Below are 13,594 nucleotides of genomic sequence, written 5' to 3' on the forward strand. Positions count from 1 at the left end.
CTTTGGCCAAACAAGACTTAATTACAAGATGACAAAATACCTCCTCAAAAATCATTTGAGGCATTTGAATATTTCTGGTTCTAAAAATAGATTCTTTTTTCGCCAAGGTAGATAACTGAACATAAATCTGTATCCGGTTAGTGAGGGTAGACATTTTATTTGTAGGTTTGTAGATGTTTGAAAATTATATTTTTGAGATTTTAATATTTCTTCAAATTTTATTAAAATTAATCTTTAAACCCCAGTCCATGCATTCTCTTCCCACAGAGGTTACTTTTCATATCTTCCTTTGAACCTCTGTTCTAATCTGACCCTTTTCGGTTCTTGTTAAAATTCTGATTGGTTGCAATCAGATTTAGTTGTACAATCAATCCCGCGTTGTTTCAAAAGTGTTCATTCATAAACAGTAATTTTTAGACTAGAACTCCCCCAGTCATGTAATGGCAGATCAGACAGAACTCCAGTCGCCCTCGATGACAGCGGACAAGCTAGACATTAAATGCCTTGTGTGTCACATCAACACAAGTCCACGGCAGAGGAGGGATATTTGTAGCCCCACATTTGTTTGTATTAGTCAAGTTGGATCTAAGTCGAAGTAACACGTGTTCTGATTGGATAGAAAGAAGGGAGATAGTTCGCGTTGTGATTTTTTGCCACTAGGGGATTTTACGAGAACCGGGAAATATGGCTGTATTAGAACAGAGGTTGATAGGAAGATATGACAAGTAACCTCTGTGGGAAGAGAATGCAGCCCATGATAACAGAACGTCAGTCCTACCTTTCTCTTGGGTCTCATGCTCGTGCTTCTCCAGGCCGTCTCTCCGGAAGGTATCACCAAAACCTGTCCAACCATATACACTAGCTCTCACAGTGTACAATTACTGTACATTACACACTTTAAATCATGCCAATATGTGTGACAATTTATCCCCCAAAAGCAATATTGATATAATGTGTTTGTTTTTTATCAAAGAGACAGCTGGCAGTTTCGGCAATTACTGAGCAATAATTTGATAGTCTAAACTGTCAATGAAAATTGCACCCACCGCGAAAAATAAGTACGTTTACAGTAATGTAAAGTAATTTTTTTATAATAAGACAGAAATCAACAACAAAAGTGTGTGAGTGAGCGAGTTTAATTTCACTCAGCAATATTCCAGCTATATGGTGGCAGTTTGTAAATAATCGAGTCTGGACCAGACAATCCAGTGATCAACAACATAAGCATCGATCTTCACAACTGGGATAGGATGACAATCAGTGAGCCACTCGATCCTGTTAGTCGCCTCTTACGACAAGCATGGGTTACTGAAGATCAGTTCTAACCACGATCTTCACGGGCCCGTTCCTCAAGAAGCATTTGGTATGAGAAGACTGACCTTGTGACTGGCTGTCTGTCTGCTGGCCTGTCTTCTCCAGGAATGCTCCAGCCTCGGCGGTCACCCCTTTCATCGTGTGGAGACTCCAGCCATGGAAACTGGCACTACGGTCCGAACCTGCAGCACCCAGGACAAATACATCAAGTAGTGCAGTTGGCCTACAGTGTAGTTACTTTCCAGAACAGTTTCTTTAAAATGCCAAAAGGTGATAGCTTCTAGTGCAGTTGGCCTACAAGGTAGTTACTTTCCAGAGCAATTTCTTTAAAATGCCAAAAGGTGATAGCTTCTAGTGCAGTTGGCCTGCAGTGTAGTTACTTTCCAGAACAATTTCTTTAAAATGCCAAAAGGAGATAGCTTCTAGTGCAGTTGGCCCACAGTGTAGTTACTTTCCCAGAACAATTTCTTTAAAATGCCAAAGGTGATAGCTTCTAGTGCAGTTGGCCTACAGTGTAGTTACTTTCCAGAACAATTTCTTTAAAATGCCAAAAGGAGATAGCTTCTAGTGCAGTTGGCCTACAGTGTAGTTACTTTCCAGAACAATTTCTTTAAAATGCCAAAAGGTGATAGCTTCTAGTGCAGTTGGCCTACAGTGTAGTTACTTTCCAGAACAATTTCTTTAAAATGCCAAAAGGTGATAGCTTCTAGTGCAGTTGGCCTACAGTGTAGTTACTTTCCAGAACAATTTCTTTAAAATGCCAAAAGGTGATAGCTTCTAGTGCAGTTGGCCTACAGTGTAGTTACTTTCCAGAACAATTTCTTTAAAATGCCAAAAGGTGATAGCTTCTAGTGCAGTTGGCCTACAGTGTAGTTACAATTTTTTGCCAAAAGAACAATTTCTTTAAAATGCCAAAAGGTGATAGCTTCTAGTGCAGTTGGCCCACAGTGTAGTTACTTTCCAGAACAATTTCTTTAAAATGCCAAAGGTGATAGCTTCTAGTGCAGTTGGCCTACAGTGTAGTTACTTTCCAGAACAATTTCTTTAAAATGCCAAAGGTGATAGCTTCTAGTGCAGTTGGCCTACAGTGTAGTTACTTTCCAGAACATTTCTTTAAAATGCCAAAGGTGATAGCTTCTAGTGCAGTTGGCCTACAGTGTAGTTATTACTTTCCAGAACAATTTCTTTAAAATGCCAAAAGGTGATAGCTTCTAGTGCAGTTGGCCTACAGTGTAGTTACTTTCCAGAACAATTTCTTTAAAATGCCAAAAGGTGATAGATTCTAGTGCAGTTGGCCTACAGTGTAGAATTACTTTCCAGAACAATTTCTTTAAAATGCCAAGGTGATGATAGCTTCTAGTGCAGTTGGCCCCCACAGTGTAGTTACTTTCCAGAACAATTTCTTTAAAATGCCAAAAGGTGATAGCTTCTAGTGCAGTTGGCCTACAGTGTAGTTACTTTCCAGAACAATTTCTTTAAAATGCCAAAAGGTGATAGCTTCTAGTGCAGTTGGCCTACAGTGTAGTTACTTTCCAGAACAATTTCTTTAAAATGCCAAAAGGTGATAGCTTCTAGTGCAGTTGGCCTACAGTGTAGTTACTTTCCAGAACAATTTCTTTAAAATGCCAAAGGTGATAGCTTCTAGTGCAGTTGGCCTACAGTGTAGTTACTTTCCAGAACAATTTCTTTAAAATGCCAAAGGTGATAGCTTCTAGTGCAGTTGGCCTACAGTGTAGTTACTTTCCAGAACAATTTCTTTAAAATGCCAAAAGGTGATAGCTTCTAGTGCAGTTGGCCTACAGTGTAGTTACTTTCCAGAACAATTTCTTTAAAATGCCAAAAGGTGATAGCTTCTAGTGCAGTTGGCCTACAGTGTAGTTACTTTCCAGAACAATTTCTTTAAAATGCCAAAAGGTGATAGCTTCTAGTGCAGTTGGCCTACAGTGTAGTTACTTTCCAGAACAATTTCTTTAAAATGCCCAGAACAAAGGTGATGCCAAAAGGTGATAGCTTCTAGTGCAGTTGGCCGATTCTACTTTCCAGAACAAAGTGTAGTTACTTTCCAGAACAATTTCTTTAAAATGCCAAAGATGATAGCTTCTAGTGCAGAAGTTGGCCTACAGTGTAGTTACTTTCCAGAACAATTTCTTTAAAATGCCAAAAGGTGATAGCTTCTAGTGCAGTTGGCCTACAGTGTAGTTACTTTCCAGAACAATTTCTTTAAAATGCCAAAAGGAGATAGCTTCTAGTGCAGTTGGCCTACAAGTGTAGTTACTTTCCAGAACAATTTCTTTAAAATGCCAAAAGGTGATAGCTTCTAGTGCAGTTGGCCTACAGTGTAGTTACTTTCCAGAACAATTTCTTTAAAATGTCAAAAGGTGATAGCTTCTAGTGCAGTTGGCCTACAAGGTAGTTACTTTCCAGAACAATGTCTTTAAAATGTCAAAAGGAGATAGCTTCTAGTGCAGTTGGCCTACAAGGTAGTTACTTTCCTGAACAATTTCCTTAAAATGTCAAAAGGAGATAGCTTCTAGTGCAGTTGGCCTACAAGGTAGTTACTTTCCAGAACAATTTCTTTAAAATGTACTTAGTGTCTGGTGCAGTTTTCCTGTTTCTAACACAGTTTACATAAAATACAGTTAGATGGCCAACAATGTGGTTAGTTTCTAGTGCAGTTTGCCAAAAGTAAGTAGTTAGCTTCTACTGTACTTTGCCTACATTGTAGATAGGGCTGGCTATCAATATAGATTATAGAGATGATAGTAAACAAAATATTGATTGATTATCGACAAATAAAATCGAGGTTTAACTTTGAGCAAAAATGCCAAAAATGTCTGAAAGAAATGAATATATTTCATATCACTGGTGACATGTTTTTTGCATGGATTATTAACGAAACAGCGTCCTGAACATAATTTAGAAGCAGACCATGAATGCAGTCCTAAATTTGTATATTGTGTGAGCAAAATATAACTGTTTTCAGTCACAAAAGTTATTATTAATTTTTCCTATCAACAATATTTCTGATCATCAATCATTTTAGCCAGCCCTAATTGTAGTTACTTTTTAGAGCAGTTTGTCAAGACCATAGACAGTTTTTATTGCAATCTGCCTTTAACATGGTTAAGTTCTAGCATAGTTGCCTGCAATGTATTAAAATTCTAGTGTATCTGGACTAGTGGTGGTCCGATTAATTGAAATAATTAAGGTTGGTCTCAGTGGCCAAACGACCAAGCAATCGATCACATTTTCTCATAATCGAACACAAACGATTTTGGAACCGCTGTAATAGAGTTTGAAATACTTGATGATGGAACATATCTAGGACGTTGTCAGGGCCGGAAAACGTGTTTATTTCTAAGAAAACTCACTTCACTTTCTGAAAAGTCATGACTGAATATTTCTTGAAGAATCTGGGAAGTTAATGTTACACTGGAACTTAATCATTTTACACTGGATGTGAAATCTGCAATTGTAATTTGTGCAGTTTCTAAAAAAACAACAGAGAACCAAATGTTTTTCTTTATACTTATCTGCAACTACAACCTGAATAGGAAAATCTGAAAAAAATGACGCTAACCAATTTTTTTCGATGATTGGATGTTGGTATTGAACCAATCATCAATTGTGAGATTTCAACCAATTCCCAACACTAATCTGGTCAATGATCTAGAAGTTCCAGTGCACTTTGTCTCATCAGTTTCTACCACAGAACTTTCAGACTCAAGGCAGGCAATAAGGGGAGGCACCTGACATAAGTGAAGAAAACCAGTAGAACCAATTATACAGACTTAGTGATGCAGACATATTGAACCTACCCATGGTGGCCTTGTCATTGATGAAAGTATTGGTTCCAAATATCTGGCAGCACATGTGGTGGAGGTGGGTTGTCTTACGGGCTAGCTCCCGTCCATGGAGGAACCCTGGAATTCAGGAAAATGTCACAAAAGGGAAGACGTGTGAACTGTAGCAATCATCCATGTCTCTAAAGTGGATATCAGTAGAATATTGACATGAACCAATTATGCCAAAAAATATTAACATATTTAATACATGTCAGATATTTTAGGACAATAATGAAAGGAACTTTGATTGAAAACCAGAGATTTTCATGTGAGCGTCAGTTGATAAAGCTCATTTCTGGTGTCCCCCGCTGTGGTATTGCTGGAATTTTGCTAAAAGTGGCGTAAAACCAAACTCAATCACTCACTCAACAAATGAATGTTCTATCAACCATGGTACCCGTTGTTCTGATTTACACTGAACATAAATGGTAAAACACTGATCTCAAGCAAACAACGGAGTTATTGAATGGCTTATGTTCTCTGCTGAGAACCATCATGGAAACTTCATATCCTACCTTGGCTGAACAGCATGACTTCTAGAGCTAGCCGCAGGTCTGGCTTAGCCACGGAGACAACTCGGAACTGTCTGAGGATGGTGTCTGGTAGAGTGGCAACGGCGGAAGTGTACAGCAACATCTTGTCTGGATCCCTGGGTAGAACAGGCACTTCTGATGACATAAAGCCAAAACAAGCTCCATGTGGACTGAGCTGGACGTCCTCGGACTGGTGGTGGACGACGGCCTTGCCGGCCCTCAGAGCTCCCATCACCACCGCCATGAGCTGGGAGAAGACGCTCAGTGCAGAAGGTTCAATCAGGTTGATCTTGTTGAAACACACCCATGCCCCTGGTGGAAACAAACGTAGGATGCATTAAAGTGTAAATGAAATAATCTCATTGTTTCACTGACTGGTCACCACATTCAAAAACATTCCCGTTATATGATGGTGGTCTGTAGATACTGAAGCGTGGAGAAGACAATCCAGTGATTGATATACTGAGCATCTATCTACCCATTGTCATGTGACATGTACCAGTGAAAGATCCGGGTTAGAATTGATCTTCACTAATTCATGTTTGTCGTAAAAGGCGACTAACGGGATCGGGTGGTCAGGCTCATTGACTTGGTAGACACATGTCATTGTATCACAGTTGTGTAGATCGATGCTCATGCTGTTGATCACTGGATTGTCTGGCCCAGACACAATTATTTATAAACCATCGCCATATAGCTGGAATATTGCTGAGTGCGGCGTAAAACTAAACACACTCACTCACTCACTCAATCATGTGACATGCATTAACCAATCAGCAAGGGTAACCACACTATCCAATTAGTTGCCTTCACTAACCCGTAGAAGCCATTCCTCGGAAGATATCTTGTAGCTGTGCGTAGTCCACGGATGGGGTACAGTTGAACACATACTTGACATGGCCCAGGCATCGACTGAGCTCAGACACAATCTCAAACTTCCCACTTTCCTGAAACACAAACAGAATAAGAATTTTGGAACACAGATCAATCCTAGAACAGTCTCTAGTAAATAACAAGACATGGTTATCAATATCTCCCGCTACAGTGTTCAGAGAAAATCTGTCCCATTGGGGGTGAGGGGCAGTGGGGTAGCCTAGTGGTTAAAGCGTTGGCTCGTCACGCCGAAGACCCGGGTTCAAATCCCCAAATGGGTACAATGTGTGAAGCCCATTTTGGGTGTCCCCCGCCGTGATGTTGCTGGAATATTGCTAAAAGCGTCGTAAAACCAAACTCAGTCAGTCATTGGGGGTGATTAGCACTAAGTCAAGAAACACATGACAAGGGCCATAACTCGGTTTCCATTTTCGAACTCCATCAAGGCATTCATGTCCTGAAAACAGGTACCAAATTTGGTTTCCCTATCTATAACAGTTTTTGAGAAAATCTGTCCCCATCATCTTGGAGGGACTGAGAGCTCAAACCTGTAACCCCCTCCCACCTTGTGGTGGGGGATAATATAATGAAAATATACTCCAAATTTTGTTAAGCATACTGTACTGTACATAACTATAATTCTCAAGGAGATGTACAGATTACTCCTGTATCTGACACAAAATTACCAACTTATAATGCCTGCAGTTATCAGGGGCTAGTGTTAGGAATTGGTTGAAATCTCACAATTGATAATTGGTTCCTTACCAACGAGCAATCATCGAAAAAATTGGTTAGCGTCATTTTTCAGATTTTCCTATTCAGTTGTTATTGGAGATAAGTATAACGTGGTTCTCTGTTGTTTTTTGTTTTATTTAGAAACTGCGTAAATTGCATTTGCAAATTTCACATGTATTGTGAAATGAAGCAACTTGCTTCTTTATATATAATGATGACTAATATATCATGAACAAAAATGTCTTCAAGAAATATTCAGTCATGATTTTCACGCATGAGGTGGTGAATTTATATAGCAGTATATATTCAGTGTAGGAAAGATGTGAAAATCTATCCTGTCCACAGGACTGGCAGGTCAAATTTTTACCAGTCCTGCCAAAATCTAGCCTGTCCTCCAAATATAAATAAAACAGCAGTAAATATTCAAAAGGTTATTATATCATTTATAAAATTGACCCGACATGAGGATGGACTAGATATTTTTAACCTCGGCCCTCCACAAAAATTCACCCGCCTCGGACGCACGGGCTATCTTTCCTACACTGATATATTATAGGGTACATGAGGGCTAACAAAGACAATAGATGATAAACAAGATGATTAATTAACAATGAAACAAGTATAATTATACATGAGCTGCTGTATCCATTCACCACCTCATGCTTGGAAAAGGTAAAAATATCCATACCGAAATGTCTATCATCCATAAAGTCCTGTCGTTCCTACTGTCAAGCATTCTCTTCCCACAGAGGTTACTCGCATATCCTCTGCAAACCTCTGTTCTAATACGGCCCTTTCATGGAGCGAGTGTTCAGGATTCGTGATTGGTTGCAATCAGATTTAGTTGTGCAATCAGCCGCGTTGTTTCAAAAGTGATCATTCACACGGCCTCTTGGTAATTTCGTTCGAAAACTAGAATGCTTCTGCGCTGAAACTAGAACCTTCTTCCCCTGCGCGATCGATAAACGTTTCTTCGAGACAGAACTCAGTCATGTAAATGCGGATCAATGGCGTATCCATCGCCCTCATTGACAACGGACAAGCTTGCCATTAAATGTCGTGTGTGTCACATCAACACAAGTCCCCGGCAGAGAAGAGGGATGTTTGTGGCCCCATTTTTGGATCTAAGTCGATGTAACACGTGTTCTGATTGGATAGAAAGAAGGGAGATCATTCTTGTTGTGACTCTTTGCCGCTAGGGGATTTTACGAGAACCGGGAAATATGGCCGTATAAGAACAGAGGTTCGTAGGAAGATATGACAAGTAACCTCTGTGGGAAGAGAATGACTGTCAAGATACATTGAGATAAATCACTGGTACTCATCTTGTCCACAGTGTATGATTTTAGAAGTTCCATAATAATAATCATCAAAATGATAATGATGGGACCAGTCTAGTTCTGTTACACTGCAATCCCAGGTCTACCAAAGAAAACTTTGCCACTGTGTAGAAAAATGCAGAAAAGCCCACATTAATCGTGGAAATATCAACATAAACATAATACCTCGCTACTGAAACAGTAAAAACGGCAACTTTAAATCGCTAAAACTGCATAAAAAAAAGAAGAGCCTGTAACTTCGACTTTGCGCATGCGCACTTGGAAGAGGAAGTCTTGACCGCATGTTGACATTTTCCAGCTTGACAAAAGTTACATTCCCTTTTTTAAAGTATTTCTGTTGTGTTATTTGGCATTTATCATCATGATATTTGTGTGTACACATGTTTAGTTTATTTTCGATTTGCATGAAATGATTGACAGCAATTATTTCGACATATTTAATACTTTTTCTACGCGAGGCGATTCACGGTTGCTCGGAAATTGGAAAGTAGCGCTGATCGTGAATGGGCATAATGCATACGCATACATGCGCAGTAGAGGTCAAAGTTTGCTGATATAAAAATGATGCAGTTTCATAGTCTTTCGTTGCCATTTTTACTGTTTCATTAGCGAGGTTTTATCTTTATGTTGCTATTTCCATGATTAATATGGGCTTTTCTGCGTTTTTCAGCACAAGTGGGAAAGTTTTCTTTGGTAGGCCTGAATCCTATTCAATATTTTGAGTGACATAACTTGTACACTGCACATTTGTTGAATGAAGTTGCTCAACACTAGCATACTTACGATAGGTCCGACACAGAGCGCTCCGTGATGAGACTTGATGGCTTGAGTGAGAGATACAAACACTCGTTCTGTGAGGGGGGTGATGACTTCCCTGCTGCTGGCCCCGATGTACTCAAAGCCGTACTCAAAAGCAGCATCCATACACTGCCAGCAATACAGCTGCGGTTACTTCAAGCACATAATACTCAACATACATAAAAGACGTTAAAATATGGTACTTGTTGGTCCCTGCCTGGCGCTCGGCATTAATGGGTACAACAAGGACTGGTCGGCTCAGAGTCAGTATAATGTGTCTGAGTGGGGTATTCATGCTTCACTGCGGCATGGTATCTCAGTGGGCTATCACTATAAAACCAGCTTCAGGGCTAGTACAAGCAGCCGCACATACACTCACAGGCATGCACGTCGTCATATGAGCGAAATATTCTCAAGCACGACGTTAAACCCAATTTCACCTCACCTCAACATACATGGAAGAAGTGTGACAATATTACATATGGCAATATCCTCAAAATAACATAATCAGCTGAAACATGACCTAGTTATAAAGGTCAATGGACAATCAGCTATAGCCTTGTTAGTTGTTTAATGCCATTTGGTTTTCAGCAATATTCCAGCTATATGGTGGCAGTCTGTAAATAATCGAGTCTGGACCAGACAATTCAGTGATCAACAGCATGAACATCGATCTACACAACTGGGATACGATGACATGTGTCAACCAAGTCAGTGAGCCTGACCACCCGATCCTATTAGTCGTCTCTTACGACAAACATGGGATACTGAAGATCAATTCTAACACAGATCTTCACGGGTCTTACCCAGATGAACACTGATGAAATTTCGTACGTGTTCCTCAAATGATATAAATGAGCCGTTTATTCGGGCACTGGTTGAAGTGACCCAGAGTCCCGATCCACAAAGCGTTCGTAACACTACGAACTATCGTAACTCTATAGTTTATCAAAGGCTTACAAATGTTGTAGCACTACAAACGTTTTTACGGATCTGGACCCTGTATCCTTACAACCTTGGCCAGCACGACGGAGACAGTTACTCAAACACTAGCTAAACTGTACCTGTATTGTGACAGCCTTAGTGTCCTCCTTAAAGTTGTACATTAGCTGACACTTCCAGTCAAAGGTCGTGGCGGGGGCCTGGACAGCGGCCAGCTCCATCAGTCTGTGAACCAGATCACGCAGGTGAGCCAGCAGAGCCATGAGACAGGTCAGCTTCTGTATCTGACTTGGGAACAACATCAGCTTCACCTCCGTCTTATCATCTTCCTCCACCACTGTCTCCATGACAACCACCGATTCCTTCTTCTCCTCCGGCACCAAGATGTTCATTGTGTCTAGTGGCTGCATGGTGTTGGCTTCTTGAACAGCTGGTAGTTAAGAGAAAAGGGAAATGGTAACTGTCATATCGTAATGTTCTTACCTGCAAAAACCTAGCACCTCCAACTACCTACCATGGTATGATAGTTCATTGTAAACCAAAAGTCACCGTGTTCTTTAATCTGATTGGTTGAAAAACATGATCGAATGGTATTTGATTCCCGGAAATTGCAAGGCCATTCGCTGCGTATTAATACGTACAAACATCGCACACACCATTGTATTGTTACTTCGTCAGCAGTGGTGACGTCATTCATATCATACTGTGACGTAAAGTCCGAATGACATCACAAATGAGCAGTTCCAGATGCTACCATGGGAGATGACACTTCACTGCTGTACACGTACTGGATGTCATGAGTGCAAACACAAAAACGTGTGAGGACATTTTGGTTTACTTTGTGTTTACAATGGCGATAAACATCATGTGTTTGTCAATTTCTGGGTGTTATTGAGTATTTGAAGCACAGGAATATTTCATTTGAAAGCTCCGGGTAATGGCGTTGGTTCCAAATTAATTCCCGTGCTTCAAATACTTCGATAACACCCAGAAATTGGCCAACACATGATGTTTATCTCCTAAGCACTATATCAACTACTTATTACTCTCTTTCCTTGTGTTAAGTGACAACTATTTCTAATATTTGCAAGAGTGGAATCATCTTAAAAATATGCTTGCAAATGTGGATTCTTTTATGATTGCTTTTCATTGCTACAAATGTTTCAGTAAATAAAGGGGCCAAAACAAGCCCTGACGTGTCATTACCAATATTTCACTGAATAAAGACAGTGTTCACGAATAGCGTCTGACCCTCTGACAAAATCCGGCAGATTCGACAAAGGTCTGATAGAAGTCTACAACCCACCGGCCCCAGTGTCTGACTGTATATTTCACAATGACTTTGACTGAAGTTGTTATATGTGACATGTTACACTTGTTTGCTGTTTATAAATCTTATGTTTGTTAATAATTTCAATGCCAGTTATAAGAAATGTTAAATCTGATATGTGTGTTTAATTTTATTCTTTGAGTCCTGTGAATTTTCAATGGGTCAGACAGACATCTGAAGCTTACAGGACCCAATGTCCTGTTACTTTGAAACACCATTCATTTTAATTGTGCAGCCTCAATCTGTATACTGTGTACATGGGAATATAGTTTGGAAAGATGATAAACCATTGTTAAAAAGTAATTGTAATATATAGATAATAATAATAATAATGTGTCCATTTATATAGCGCCAAACTCCACACTAGGTATGCTCATAGCGCTAACAATCAAGGCCATTTGGCTAGCTATTCTCAAAACGTTCGTAGCCCTAAGAATTCTTAACTTTGATCGTACGCAATGTGTTAAGAATGGGCTTAAAAAGTTCGTAGGGCTACCAACGTTTCAAGAATAGCTAGCCAGATCTATATATTATAATTACTTTTTAAATTATAATTACATTCTTAACACATTGGGTACGATCAAAGTTAAGAATTCTTAGGGCTACGAACGTTTCGAGAATAAGGGCCATATTTTGGAAATGAGATTGTTTGGGTTCCATGTTTGTATGTTACAGCTGCAGATTCCTTGACACACAACATTGTTTTGTCCATGTGAACTTTTTAAGGATCCTGAAATGACCTACATGACCTGTATGACCTACATCAATTCTCACAGTATGACCAGTGCCGATATCCTACCTCGTGGAAACACTATATCCAACATCAATTCTCACAGTGTGACCAGTGCCGATATCCTACCTCGTGGAAACACTATATCCAACATCAATTCTCACAGTGTGACCAGTGCCGATATCCTACCTCGTGGAAAAACTATATCCAACATCCAACATCAACCTTGGAAACACTCTCACATAAAATCAACAAACTCAAACAATTCTCAATTTCATTTTGTAACATGTTATATTTGGGATTACACTTTCTCAGAAAAACTATATCCAACATCAAAGTACAGATTCTAGAAATTTTGTTGGTCCCGTCCAGGATTGGAACTCACACCTCAGTCAGACACTATGGGAGCAATACCAATTTACACTTATCAGAAGGGTACACAAAGTCTGTGGTCTAGACTACCAGTTGTCCTACTTCCATTGTTTTCTGGAAGCTGTGGTGGCTAAGTGGGTTAGACAGCTGACTGTGTGTGCTGGCGATTAGCTGCCTGACACTGAGGGTGTGGGTTCAAATCCTGGAAGGTCCATGATCCAACTAAGGTACTAGAATCGGTACGTTACTGAGAAAGTGTAATTCCAAATATAACATGTGTTACAATTGACCATATTCCTATTTCATTTAAACTTTCCAAATTTAAGAGAATTAAGATATTTAGTGTGTGGCCTTACATTCAGCATCCCCAGTGGTAAGCACATCCTCCTCCTCTTCTTCCTCCAGGATGGGGGACTTGTCTCCTGCCACGTCCAGGGTGGAGCCCTTCTTGGAGGCTAGAGCAGCGCTGCGCCGTCCCTGGGAGTCCGACAGCAGGTCCTGTTCCCTCTCTGTGATCATGTCTCTCATGGACTGAGCTGTACACATGGAGCAAGAGTTAGTGTTACTCTATATACTATCATCAGCAATATGTCTACAGTATATGAGAGCCAGACAAACAAATGGCAGACAGCAGGTCCTGTTCCCTCTCTGTGATCATGTCTCTCATGGACTGTGCTGTACACATGGAGCAAGAGTTAGTGTTACTCTATATACTATCATCAGCAATATGTCTACAGTATATCAGAGACAAACAAACAAATGGCAGACAGCACAAGGGAGAA

The 13,594-nt window shown here is 40.1% G+C and overlaps 1 protein-coding gene across 1 annotated transcript in view; it reads right to left on the reverse strand.

Moving 5' to 3' along the window:
- The window catches only part of LOC124262525 (dynein beta chain, ciliary-like), a 172,263-nt gene that overhangs the window by 74,606 nt on the left and 84,063 nt on the right, over positions 1 to 13,594 (reverse strand). The window contains 8 exon segments of the mRNA XM_046697032.1: positions 779 to 841; positions 1,380 to 1,496; positions 5,133 to 5,237; positions 5,675 to 6,004; positions 6,510 to 6,639; positions 9,424 to 9,567; positions 10,503 to 10,810; positions 13,169 to 13,348. Coding sequence (XP_046552988.1) covers positions 779 to 841; positions 1,380 to 1,496; positions 5,133 to 5,237; positions 5,675 to 6,004; positions 6,510 to 6,639; positions 9,424 to 9,567; positions 10,503 to 10,810; positions 13,169 to 13,348 — 1,377 coding nt within the window.

Source organism: Haliotis rubra, unplaced genomic scaffold, assembly GCF_003918875.1.
Source record: "Haliotis rubra isolate DU_JTF1 unplaced genomic scaffold, ASM391887v1 Scf842, whole genome shotgun sequence".
In the NCBI taxonomy this organism is placed as follows: domain Eukaryota; kingdom Metazoa; phylum Mollusca; class Gastropoda; order Lepetellida; family Haliotidae; genus Haliotis; species Haliotis rubra.